At 42.2% G+C, this 14,212-nt stretch overlaps 1 protein-coding gene across 2 annotated transcripts in view; it reads right to left on the bottom strand.

The window, feature by feature from the left end:
• NUP133 (nucleoporin 133) overlaps positions 1-14,212 on the bottom strand; it is a 69,147-nt gene that overhangs the window by 26,418 nt on the left and 28,517 nt on the right. For both annotated transcript variants that reach the window (XM_005539816.4, XM_045391872.3), the window contains exons 13-16: positions 11,658-11,821; positions 10,014-10,108; positions 4,333-4,557; positions 373-495 (exon numbers count right to left, since the gene is read on the bottom strand). In XM_005539816.4, the coding sequence (XP_005539873.3) occupies positions 373-495; positions 4,333-4,557; positions 10,014-10,108; positions 11,658-11,821 (607 nt within the window). The remainder of the gene's footprint in view (positions 1-372; positions 496-4,332; positions 4,558-10,013; positions 10,109-11,657; positions 11,822-14,212) is intronic.

Raw genomic sequence — 14,212 nt, 5'->3', positions numbered from 1 at the left:
CAAGGTTACAGTGAGCTATGACGGTGCCACTGCACTCCAGCTTGGGTGACAGTGAGACCTTCTCTCCAAAAAAAAACCAACTAAAAAAACTGCAAAGATACAAACACATCTTCCCAAATGAAAGGTTTACTATTCTACCAAATAGAAACTCAGGATTATAGGAATTTATTAATAGGCACCAGGTTAACATTCAAAATATTCACTAGCTGATTAATAATAAGATGACTGACATTTTTCTAACTTTTTTGGGATTAACAAATGTCTACAACCTTATAAATTATTGGCAATACAGAGTAGGAATATGGAAACCACTTCCTTGTCTATCTATGCTCTGGGCTTTGAAATGCTGAAACCTTTACTATATTTTTGTACCTTGAGAATATTGTTCACATTGATCACCACTTCAGCCCATTCAACGGCATCCATAGGTGTATCCCTCAAGACTTGCTCCTCATGCTCCAGTAAGCACTCACAGATGGTATCTACTTGGGACACCTGAGAGAATACACAGAAGTCAATGACTTCAACAAAAATTATGGTGATGGGTAACAACTACCCAGTGAGTTTTACTCATTAAGCCATATCCTCAGACCTATAGATGGAAGAAAATTTATTGACAGTTGATGGTAAAAATAAATTCAAAAATCAAGAAAAGTCAGATCTCCTAACTTTTAAAAGTTAAGAGTGCCCAAGTAAGTCTTATAAACAGGCAAATTCTGGATTGTTACCAAGTAGATTTTTTTCTTTAAACAACATTATTTATTATAGCTACTCTGCTCCAGGCACCTTTAAATGGCACTAGGTTACAGATGACGTCACTTTACAATGTCATACCCCAAACTAATGCACTACTAGACTAAAATAATGACCTCAAAACATGAACTTGCTAATTTCTTTCTTTGAGGAATTCCCCTTCTTCAGACATAACAGAAATGTTTGCAGAATAGAAGTAAGCAACATAAGAGAATAATGAACTAAATACATAACTTCTAACTCTTCCTTTGTCATTAATTAATACATGGAGGTAACAATGCAAAAATACCATCAGGCACTGAAACTCCTGTTTCAAGTTCAAGTCTGCATTTGAGCTTGCCCCCGTTATTAGAGTTTGCATAGCAATGGACAGAGATAAGAGGAAAGAAAAATCAGATCAGCTGCCCTCAAGGACCTCACAAACTGGCTGAAGGAACAAGACACACAGTCACAGATAAAACATGACCCAAACAAAATCCCTCCCTTTTGCAAACCTTGTTCTTCCTTTTGCATTTCTGATGTTAGCCAAAGGCATTCTAACAGCCCAGGCAAGAAATCTTCAGCATATTTAATTTGTAAGATTAAGCATAAGAATATTTTACATTGTTAACATGAAAAACACAATGAAAGCCTATATAATGGACAGGCGCGGTGGCTCACGCCCGCAATCCCAGCACTTTGGAGGTGGGCAGATAACGAGGTCAAGAGATCAAGACCATCCTGGCAAACACGGTGAAACCCTGTCTCCACTAAAAATGCAAAAATTAGCTGGGCGTGGTGGCACACACCTGGAGTCCCAGCTACTTGAGAGGCTGAGGCAGGAGAATTGCTTGAACCAAGGCGGAGGTTGCAGTGAGCAGAGATTGTGCCGCTGCACTCCAGCCTGGTGACAGAACAAGACTCTGTCTCCAAAAAAAAAAAAAAAAAAAAAAAAGGAAAGCATAAAAGAAAATAAAAGTGCATAAAATGCCAAAACACTTGTTAAATTATCTTATCATGTATATATTCAGTGATTTCAAATATTGCTCATATGCCGTGTCAACATAGTCTGTTTCTTAAGCAGTAAGCTCTGCTTTTCCAGAGCTCTGGGAGGTACAAGGCCTTCCCAAACTGGAGACAGAGGCAAAGTGGAGAGTGCACCCTCAGGCAGGCTCTGTATTGTTTTACTTTCTATCAGGGCTGCCAAGTCAAAATATTTTTCTATATGGCCCACCAATCAGAGATTGATTTTGGTTAACCAGCTCATCCCAAAACACAAATACTCCTTAGAAAGGTACTTTGTCACCCCCAAGGGAAAGGACAGGTAAAAAGAAAAACTACTATATGTACATAGCTATTATATTCTCTTTTCATGATGATTATGACAGGGGAGAAAACCTTTAGAACTACACCCCAGAGAAGCTGAAGACCAATGAACATCATGAGAAATGAAGATAAATAGTGACGTGAACAGTCCTAAACATTACCATTTTTCATATGGAACATTCTTTTGAGGAGCCAATCACACTTTTAGTTTTGCTGTATCATAGTCCTAAAATACTATTCTATATTATGTATCCAACTGATAATTTCCAGACCCTTCTCTAATAATTCAGCTAACTGAAACATGTACATACACTGCATTGACAATTACACTTTGCCCTTTGATACAAATGCAGAATAATAAACCAGGCTCTTGCTCAGTTCTTACAAGCAGTCTGTCATTAATTTTTAAAAATTCATTGCCTTATCATATAAAACTATGTATGAATAAACACCAAAAAGGACACAAAAAAGACAACAATTTGATTTGTTAGATCATGAAACTTGAGGTGATTTGTTTTTCTTTCAGATTTCTGGCATACTGTCTAGATTAAAAACAAAACATAACAAAGCACTTTTCCTTCCATTCCCTAGGAACTAACACAAACGTATAAAAACAAAGAATTCACACTAAACGCATTTATGGAATCAACAGAAGACTGAACTTAGGTTACAGTACATCAAACATTAAGAAAAAGAGACCTGTTGGCATAATGTGTTACATGCTAGAATACAGTTAGGCTATAGGAGGAAGGAAGCAAAATCTGAGACACCAAATAGAGTTTGAAGCTCCTCAAATGCATAAGGAATTCCAAATTTCACTGAGCTGAGGGAAGAGTTGGCACTGTTTCTAAAACTAGATCATTCTGCAGTCTCCGTTAAGACAATAGGTCTAAGTCCTAATGTCACACCTTTAAAGGGAGACAGCGAAGTCTACCCTGCTGCCTCAATAGGCTGTGAAGCTTCACAAAACCGTGAGGACTGTGCCACTATTTCCACAATGTCCAGCTGTCACTGGCTGACCAGCATCTTAACCATTTCTGTCTTTGAAGTTTGTAGCAGACTTTACTTTTTCTCTGAAAATAAATCTGATTTTACAAGTAAGGTGTAGCAACAGGATCCTAGGAGGTAGCTGAGGAGTTCAGTGAAGGGACTGTTTGCAAAGGTGTGGACAAGATTAAGGGGTCCAAAAGGGGATGGGGCAGCACCCTAGGATGAGGCATTATCAACCTCCAGCCTGAAGAGGCAAGAGGAGGGGCAGCTACTGGAAACAAGAGAAAGCAGTTGGACAGGAGGCATGGTCCCTGACAGAGGGGCACAGCCAATGTAAAGTGGGCACAGGCAAGGAAGAAAGCTGGGGGAATAACTACTACAACTTCCGGCCTTCTGGCAGGGCCTCCCATTCATCTGACCTGGTAGAAGTGGGAGGGCAAGGGAGCCCACTCAGGAAGGCTACTTGGCTGTGGCACAGTCAAGGGCAGATCTGCCTGGTCAACAGGGTGAAACAGGGTCTCTACTAAAAATACAAAAATTAGCTGGGTGTGGTGGCACAGGCCTGTAGTCCCAGCTACTTGAGAGGCTGAGGCAGGAGAATTGCTTGAAGCCTGGAGGCACAGGTTGCAGTGAGCCGACATTGCACCATTGCACTCCAGCCTGGCAACAGAGCGAGACTCAGTCTCAAAAAAAAAAAAAACAGTAGATCGAGAGACAAAGTAAGGAGATCAGGATGGACGCAGTGGCTCACGCCTGTAATCCCATTACTTTGGGAGGCTGAAGGGGTGGATCACCTGAGGTCAGAGTTCAATATCAGCCTGACTAACATGGCGAAACCCCACCTCTACTAAAAATATGAAAATTAGCCAGGCGTGGTGGCTGGCACCTGTAATCCCAGCTACTCAGGAGGCTGAGGTAGGAGAATCGCTGGAACCCGGGAGGTGGAGGTACCTGGGCAACCGAGTGAGACTCTATCTCAAAAAAAAAAAAAAAAAAAAAAAAAGGGAAGATCAGCACCCAAAGCAAATAGGTACTTGGAGATAGTTACTAACGGGAAAAAAAGTCAACAGGGAGCACTTCTCAGTCAACTTTGCAAGCTCTTCTTTATAGGTAACTGGTAAATGATACTTCTGAGTGATACTTTAGCCAGAAAATCTGGGGTCCAATTTAACATTTCAGTGAGATCTTTTGTGATTTAACTTGTCCTCACCCTCTTTCCTGCCTAGGGCATGATCACTAAATGGCACAGTTCTACAAAGCCACATGAAAGAGGACTCATCATACCTCCCTGAAAAAGACATCTGCAGGAGTCAGGTTGGATGGGATTTCATACTCCCTCTTGTTCAAAGCAATCAATATGGCCGTGTTGACGAGATCAGAAAGCCGGGAGTGGTGGTTCTTGAGAACAATGGTGGCTGACAGCTTTTCGGCATGCTCACAGAGCAACAATCGAGTGGCCATCGGTGTCCCTCTAACTGGAAAACTGCCTAGACGTCCAAATAAGCCAACCTTGCAAAAAGGCAAACATATATTCTTAGAAAGCAATATGGTAACATGCAAAATACCATAGCTGTATTTTCCCCAGAAGCACCCTGGGCAGTCACTGGCCCCAGCTCTCCCCCAGCAAGTCCCTCCAGCTGTCTCTTGTTTTAGCTGTTTCTAACACACAGACACACTTCAGCCAGGCCAGTAACACCCACAAGGAAGTGCAGACATTCCTGTTCTAAGAGCAGGGTCACTCCAGGGCTTCTGTCCACTACTATTGTCTCTACATATCATGTTTCCCAAATTATTGTTTATGGTTATCAAAACAGTCACACTGCTCTTTTCGCCTTTTTTGAGACAGGGTTTTGCTCTGTTGCCCAGGCTGGAGTGCAATGGTACAATCACAATCACAGGTCACCCTAACCTTGAACCCTCAACTCAAGCCGTCTTCCACCTCAGCCTCCCAAGCAGCACACCACCACAACAGGATAATTTTTACATTTTATTTTTGTAGAGATGGGGGTCTCTGCAAGGCTGATCTTGAACTCCTGGCCACAAGTGAGCCTCCTGACTCGGCCTCTCAAAGCACTGGAATTACAGGTGTGAACCACTGCACCTAGCCTCACATTGCCCTTTGCTAGCTATATCAGTTAACTCCCCTAGATTCCAGACTTTCGGGAATCAGAAACTCAGCAACCTCCACCTTCAAGGATTGATTCCATACCCCTAACGCTGCCGGGAGGGTGAAGACGTCTTCAACCCTTTGCATCTCCTACTGAGTTGCGTGGTGCCCATCTGTGCTGTGTTATGATCTTCTAGGGGTTTTCCTAAGCTTTCTCATTGCATACGACATTACAATAACCTGAACTCGGAAGAAGCCAAAAGACAGGCATAAATAATGAATACTTTTTCACATTTTAAGTATAATTCTCTTTTGTTAATAAGTGATCTGATTTTCTTATCCTTCATTTTCTGCATGCTCTTGTAGTATTTACATGCTAGGAGATATCTTTTTTATAATACAAAAGGGGTCACACTATATATATTTGTACCTTGTTTTATTTGGTAGTATCGTATTTTTTATAACACATTTAGATATTCTTCTTTATTTTTAATGACTGTGGAATACTTCACTGAATCCTAATGTATTCAACCTGTTCACCTTATTATTTTAAAATAAAAGTTACATGGTCTTTCCTGACTTGAATTTACTTCCTGGTTCCCTCAGAAATATTTTATGTGTAGTTGGCCAGGCGTGGTGGCTCACAACTGTAATCCCAGTACTTTGGGAGGCCAAGGCAGGCAGATCACGAGTTCAAGACATCGAGACCGTCCTGGCTGACACAGTGAAAATAAAAATACTCGGGAGGCTGAGGTAGGAGTCTCTACTAAAAATAAAAAAAAATTAGCCAGGCGTGGTGGCGGGTACCTGTTGTCCCAGCTACTCTGGAAGCTGAGGCAGGAGAATGGCATGAACCCAGGAGACGGAGCTTGCAGTGAGCAGAGACTGCACCACCGCACTCCAGCCTGGGTGACAAAGAAGACTCAATCTCAAAAAAAAAAAAAAAAAAAAATTTAGGTGTAGTTTTCACGCAAGGTTATCCCAATTGCCTGCTCTACTTTGCTTTGATTGTGGCACTGACAGGGAAGCAACAGTTCTAGATTAAAACTACCCTAGGCCAGGCACGGTGGCTCACACCTGTAATCCCAGCACTTGGTGGGAGGCAGAAGCAGGCCATCACCTGGGTAATGTGGTAAAACCTTGTCTCTACAGAAAATACAAAAATTAGCTGACTTCGTGGCACATGCCTGTAGTCACAGCTACTTGGGAGGCTGAGATGGGAAGATCAGCTAAGCCCAGGCAGGCTGTAGCTACAGTGAGCTATGATCATGCCACTGCACTCTAGCCTGGATGACAAGAGTGAGACCCTGTCTCAAAAAAATTTAAAAACTAAAAAAAAAAAAAAAAAAAAAAAAAAAATTCATTCTAGTCACACAGTGAATATGATCAGATTACCTCCCTGCTTCTGTATTGTATGGAGATACAATGTATGAACACAGAGGCTTCCCTTAACATCAGAAAACTAGAGGCGAGGGTACTGTTCTGAGGCACTGGTGTTACTTCCACTCCCTTCAGAATGATGATATGGCCCCGCAGATGCCAAGTTTGGCTCAAGGAGAAAAGGAATACTTCTCTATATTCAGAAGTATTCCCTAGGGCTGGGTGCAGTGGCTCAGGCTTACAATCCCATCACTTTAGGAAGCCTAGGCAAGAGGATCACTTGAGGCCAGAAATTTGAGACAAGCCTGGGCAACATTATGAGACCCTGTTTCTACAGAAAATAAAAAAATTAGCCGGGCGTGGTAGTGAGTGCCTGTGGTCCCAGCTATCGGGGAGGCAGAAGTGGGAAGATTGCTTGAGCCCAGGTGGTTGAGTCTGCAATGAGCTGCGATAGTGCCACTGCACTCCACCTTGGGCAATAGAGACCCTGTATCCAAAAAAACCTTTCCTTAGAAGTATCTAGTTATGCTTTTTCCTGATTATTATTATTTATTTTTATTTTTTTGAGATGGAGTCTTGCTCTGTCGCCCAGGCTGGAGTGCGGTGGTGCGATCTCGGCTCACTGCAACCTCTGCCTCCTGCGTTCACGCCATTCTCCCGCCTCAGCCTCCCAAGTAGCTGGGAATACAGGAGCCCACCATCACGCCTGGCTAACTTTTTTTTTTAATGTTTTTAGTAGAGACGGAGTTTCACCATGTTAGCCAGGATGGTCTGACCTTGCGATCTGCTCGCCTCAGCCTCCTAAAGTGCTGGGATTACAGGTGTGAGCCACAGCACCCGGCTTTCCTGATTATTAACATAAATTCTTCCCAATTAGTAAAATGAGCTCTAAATAGTAAAGGAAATAGAAACATAAAAGGCATGGCTGGAATGGGGTTTTCAGAACTAGCTACAGATTGCCTTGGGACAGATACTGCTACCAGCAGCCGTGGGACTTTGTCAGGGTTCTCTGGAACCCAGGAAGGCTGAGCCATGAGTGCTCACGCCCTCATGGCTTTCGGGCCTCTGATACATCCATGCTCTCAGTGTGCCAAATCAGGTCAGGGCAAGTTCCTCCCGGCCCAATATGCACATCCTCTTCCAATGAGAATGACTCTGCCACTCTTCCCATCAAGAGGTATAATCACACTGGGCACAGTGGCTCACACCTGTAATCTCACACTTTGGAAGGGAGAGGCAGGCAGATCACTTGAGCTTAGGAGTTTGAGACCAGCCTGAGCCACATGGCAAAACCCCTTCTCTACAAAAAATACAAAAATTTAGCCAGGTTCAGCACCATGCGCCTGTAGTACCAGCTACTGGGGAGGCTGAGGCAGGAGAATCACTTGAGCCCAGGAGGCAAAGGTTGCAGTGAGCTGAGATTACACCACTGCGCTCCAGCCTGGGCGGTGGTAGTGAAACCCTGTCACACAAATACAAAAAAAGAGGTATAATCAATTATTTAATCTTTCATCCCAGCTGAGCTTGTGACTTGCTTTGACCAATGTCACTTTACTGTAAGTAACATTATGTGACATCTGAGATGAGCCCTTAAGAAGCTTACAGCTTCTATGTTCATCCACTGAGACCACAGGAAGCCAGTCCAGCTCGGAGCAGGATGAGCAACTAAATGGAGGAGAACTACAGAGCCTTTGCTGACAGAACCAACTGTCAGAAAGCGGGAAGAAGCAGGCAGACTCTCCAGCTCAGTGCATCCTAAATGGAGTTCGAGTGATTCCAGGTGAAACCAACAGAAGAACTGCCTGACTAACCCACAGAATTATGTTAAGCCACCGTGTTTTGGGGTGGTTTATAAGGCAGTAATAGTTAACTGATACACCTGGCTAATTAAACGACCATATCGGGAGAAAATGTGTTTTTTCCTCATTAATCCATATCCCACCTAAAATACCAACAAAAAAAGAGAGAGACTAAATGAATGATTAGTTTCCTTGCCAAGACGATACAAGAGTAGACAGGAGACAAACCATGCACAAAATTGAAAAAGAATGTGGGATTAGGAACAATCAGTCATTTCTGAAATTATCTAGTGCTGCACTGTCCATTAAGGTAGCCACTGCCCATGGTGGCTGTTTAAATAAGTTAAAATTCAGTTCAGTTGCTAGTCACATTTCAACTGTTCAGGTTACACGTGGCCAGCAGCTGTCCCACTAGACGTCACACTAGGAGAACATTCCTATGATCACAGAAAGCACTGGATTGGACAGCACTCACTAGAATCTCCTTAACATAAAAAATTAGCCAGGTGTAGTAGTGAGTAGGCACTACTGAGTTTGAAAAACAATCAGGGAAGAGACTGGTAGCTCATGCCTGTAAACCTCAGCACCTTGGGAGGCTGAAGTGCAGGGATTGCTTAAGCCCAGGAGTTCCAGACCAGCCTGGGCAACGTAGTAAGAAAGACTCTGTCTCTATAAAAATTTAAAAAAAAAATAAAAAATAGCCGGGCGCGGTGGCTCAAGCCTGTAATCCCAGCACTTTGGGAGGCCGAGACGGGTGGATCACGAGGTCAGGAGATCAAGACCATCCTGGCTAACACAGTGAAACGCCGTCTCTACTAAAAAATACAAAAAACTAGCCGGGCGATGTGGCGGACGCCTGTAGTCCCAGCTACCCGGGAGGCTGAGGCAGGAGAATGGCGTGAACCCGGGAGGCGGAGCTTGCAGTGAGCTGAGATCTGGCCACTGCACTCCAGCCTGGGTGACAGAGCGAGACTCCGTCTCAAATAAATAAATAAATAAATAAATAAATAAAATAAAAATAAAAAATAAAAAATTATATGGGCATGGTGGCACAAACCTGCAGTCCCAGCTACCCAGGAGGCTCTGAGGACTGCTCGAGCCTAGGAGGTCAAGGCTGCAGTGAGCCAAGACTGTGCCACTACACTCCAGACTGGGCGACAGAGTGCCCTGTCTCAAAAAATAAACAAAATCCAAAACAGGTTGAAATTCATTCATTTGGCTATGTAATATGTCTGCAAGTCACTTTTAATGATGAGACAAGAATGGGTGAATTTATGTAACAATTCTATCCAGTAGCAAAAACATTTTCTAATTAAGGCACAATATATATGAGGATAATCTTTACACAAAAAAGAAAAGGAATACTTTAAATGAGGATTTGATTCTAATGGCACCTCAAAACTAAAAGTCGTATGTAAAAATCTGTCAAATACAAAATCAACTCATGAAAACTTTTTCCACAAATGCACACAGGAAATCCGAATGAAGTCCTGCTTCTTATACCTGGATTAACAGGCTTGTACCCAGCCCAGGAATTATGGACTTTTAAATTAGCACAGAAAATGGAAAACACTAGTCATGCCCCAACCAATGAAACACCTCAAAATAGAGAGAAGGGACTTCCTACTGTGTTGGAGAGACTGACAAAGGCAGAGCAGACGGACACCGCGGGCTCTTACTTGATGAATGAAGTCCATAAGGAAAGAGTGAGCTTTCATTTTGTCTTCCAGCTGGTGAAGGATAATCAGTGACGTATTGCTGAACCCAGGTGCTTCTGTTAAAACATAGTGATAAAACTTAAACATAGAACATAGTGGTTTTACAACTATGCTATTTTAATATTAGTGGCCAACTGCTATTAAAATACAAAGCTAAGGCCAGGCGTGGTGGCTCACGCCTGTAATCCCAGCACTTTGGAAGGCTGAGGCAGGCAGATCACGAAGTCAAGAGATCAAGACCATCCTGGCAAACATGGTGAAACCCCGTCTCTACTAAAAATGCAAAAATTAGCTGAGCATGGTGGCATGCGCCTGTAGTCCCAGCTAACTCAGGAGACTGAGGCAGGAGAATCGCTTGAACCCAGGAGGCAGAAGTTGCAGTGAGCCTAGATTGCGCCACTGCACTCCAGCCTGGCGAAACAGCAAGACTCTGTCTCAAAAAAGAAAAGGAAAAAAAAAAGAAGTTAAGAAAGTCTATACAAAAGAAAATTATCGACCTCATAATACAATTATTTATAACATTACTCAGGAGTTTTAAACATTTAGGAGAAAATTCTGGAGGTTTGATATAATTCATACTGTATTTATTCAAAAGGCAAAATATGTTATTTTTAGTTTAATCATTTATAACAATTTAAGCTTGACAGCACCAACAAAAACAGTCAAAGAAAGGAGATGAACTCTGATGTTTCCTTCCTAAATCTCTAATGCAGCTTAGTGAACTTGCTAAGAAGTAGGATAATTAGGGAGATAAACATGTTTGAGACAGTTCCCTGGCACCTGGGGACCCCAGAGTTCCCCTCAAGTTGCTGAAGTGGAAGTGTAAGAGGGGCAGTCACCTGGGATAGGCAGCAAGACATGTCTCGCCTACTTCTACATATTGACATTTGATCACTGCTGCTCTTAGGGGAATGGACCATTTCTATTAGTCAAATATACTGATTACGCCAAAATTATTTAATTTGGGAGTAAGTAGGCTGGGCATGTTGGCTCACACCTGTAATCCCAGCACTTTGGGAGGTCAAAGTGGGTGGACCGCCTGAGGTCAGGACTTCAAGACCAGCCCAGGCAACATGGTGAAATCACAACTCTACTAAAAATACAAAAATCAGCCAGGCGTGGTGGTGCACACCTGTAATCTCAGTTACTCGGGAGGCTGAGGTGAGAGGATCACTTGAACCCAGGAGGTGGAGGTTGCAGTCTGGGCGACAGAGTAAGGGAGACTCTGTCTCAAAAAAACAAAACAAAACAAAACAAAAACAAAAACAAAAACAAACTGGGGGGCAGGTAAGTGCCAACTGTCTACCTATGCTACCAATTTTGTTTTCGAAATAAAAGCCAGGAAAGCTAAGTAAAGCTAATTCATCTGCCTCAGATAGAACAATTAGGATTTGCCCCAATGTTCCTTTAGTTTCTTATTCTGTTATTTAGACCTGTTCTGAGCCTTTTTCAAAACATACTGTAAGGAAGGTTACAATATTTTAAAAAATATTGAATTAGTATTAAATTGTTTGAGAAGCTAAAAAACACGCTTTAAGAGATGCCTCTAATAAAGAAACCAGAGTATGTTCAAAACACACCATTCCATAATTGAAACGTTCTTACCCTCAGGGACAGACTCAGCCCACCGTGGGTCAGACGCTGGGTAGTCATCCATCAGGTCGACACTGATTTGGGTAACTGCCCTGTCTAGTTCAGAATCAGAATCCAAATCAGAGTGAGAGGAAAAGAGCTCATCAACCACCATTTGAGCATGACCTAAATCTTTTCTGAAATAAAATCAGAAACCACAAGTATTAAGGAAGGCAAAATATTTTCAAAAGTCACCAAGAAAAAAAATTAATTGTGGAGTACTATTCAGCCAAAAAAAAGAATGAGATCCTGTCATTTGCAACAGTATGGATGGAACTGGAGGACATGGTAAGTGAAATAAGTCAGGCACAGAAAGGCATGTAACCAACTTTACATGCTCTCACTCGTGGGAGCTAAAAACTAAAACAACTGAACTCATGGAGATAGACAGCAGAGTGATGGTTACCAGAGGGTAGGAAGGGTAGGAAGAGTAGTGGCAGTGGCGGGGAGTGGAAATGGCTAATGGGTAAAACAATATAGACAGAATGAAGAAGAGCTAGTATCTGACAGCACAACAGGCTGACTACAGTCAACAATTTATTGTACTGTAACTAAGAGCATAATTAGAATGTTCATAACACACAAAAAAGATGAATGCTTGAGGTGATGGATATCCCATTTACCCTGATGTGATTATTACACATTGTATGCCCGCATGAAAATATCTCAGGTACCCCACAAACATATATATCTACTATGTACCCATAAAAAATAAAAAATAAAAAATAAATTAAAGTTAATTGTGAAGTTAAATGTATCCTAAAAACCATTTATAGGTTTTGGCTCAAAGTTACTTTTAATAAAATTTATTTAATTAAAAGGGAGAAAACTATTATCCATTCATTAATTCAATAAATACACATGGAATACTTACAACGTGCTAGGCTCTGGACACAGACAGACAAAAAGACTTAAAAAATAGTCCAGGCAATTGAGCAACCAATGACACAGGTGATAAAAACTGACAGAGATGGGGAAAACTTCCTAACTGGTAAAGAGGAGGTCATGGAAAGCTGGGGAGAATTGGGAGAGGGGTATATAGCTACACACAGAACATACATCCACATTCATCAGCAAGTAAGCCTCTATCTCAGGAGAGAACTGAGCCTACGGGAGAGGCTGAGATCACGCAGGAAGCAAGAGTTTGGAAAAAAGCTTGCAGGATAACCAGTTAAAGGAAGGGTGAGCCCATAAAAAGCAGCAGAATCTTCTAACTTAGAGAGATTAGAGGACAACCAGGGTGTCCATGAACCCACCAGGGGATTAACCACGGCACATATGAAGAACTGAGGGATACTGAGAAGGGATGAATCACAAAATTAGAGGACACAGTCTTGTAAACCATGTTATGGGGTTTGAACCTAATACCAAGGACGATGGACAGGCACTGTAAAGGAGTGTCACAGTCTGTTCCAGTGTCCCAAAAGATTGCTCTATCATATGGAGAGGGGATCAGATGTCGGATCAGACAAGAGAAAAATCCAGTTAGGAGGTTACTGCAGAAAGGAAGACAGGAAAGAGAAAAATCCAGTTAGAAGGTTACTGCTGGATCGGAGGTACAGTAGCCCCCTCTTATCCATGGTTTCACTTCCCACAGTCACAGTTACCTGAAGTCAACTGCAGTCTGAAAACAGATGACAGAGACAGAAAGAGAGAAGGAGAGACCGACCACATTCACATATTTTTATTACAGTACAGTCATCTCTCAGTATACGTAGGAAAATGGTTACAGGACCCCCAACATACACCAAAATCCACCCATATTCAAGTCCTGCAGCTGGCTGTGTGGAGCTCCAGTGTACAAAAACGTAGCCCTCTGTATAGGTAAGTGAATTTCTGATCTGCTTTTGGTTGAAAACATGCTGTGAATTTTTGATCTGCATTTGGTTGAAAACAGCCTGCATATTATGTAGACATATGCAGTTCAAAGCCGTGTTGTTCAAAGGTCAATTGTATATTGTTATCGTTGTTTTATTACTATTGTTCTTAATCTCTTAGGGTGCCTAATTTATAAATTAAACATTATAGGTATGTATAGGAAAAACATAGTATATATATGATTCAGTACTATATGCAGTTTCAGGTTTCCACTGGGGGTCTTAAGACATATCCCCCTGTGGGTAAGGGGGAATGCCTATATAAGGATGACTCCTCTATTGTTGCTTTGAACTGAAGAGATGGTAGTGCCTGTCACTGGAGCAGGAGGTAGGGATGGAAGAATAAGCTTTGGAGAAGATAAGTTCGGTTTTGGATACGTTGAAATGCAGGTGCCTGTGAAATATATACTGCTGCTGGACACTCCATTTTCATATAATGGCCCAGCTCATGGTACATCTGTTTCTTCAGCAAATGAAGCCATGGAGGAGAAAAGATCACCAAGGGAGTAGAGAGAGGGGGAATGTGGTCGACAATAGCGAATGTAGACAACCTTTCAGGTGGTTTAGCCATTAACAGGAACAAACAGATAACGTGGTAGCTCAAAGGATGCAAAGTCAAAGACTGTTCTTTTTACAAACGGCAGACTACAT

Source organism: Macaca fascicularis, chromosome 1, assembly GCF_037993035.2.
Source record: "Macaca fascicularis isolate 582-1 chromosome 1, T2T-MFA8v1.1".
Classification (NCBI taxonomy): domain Eukaryota; kingdom Metazoa; phylum Chordata; class Mammalia; order Primates; family Cercopithecidae; genus Macaca; species Macaca fascicularis.
Note: the sequence above shows the minus strand (reverse complement) of the source record. Positions and strands in the feature narration are given on the sequence as shown.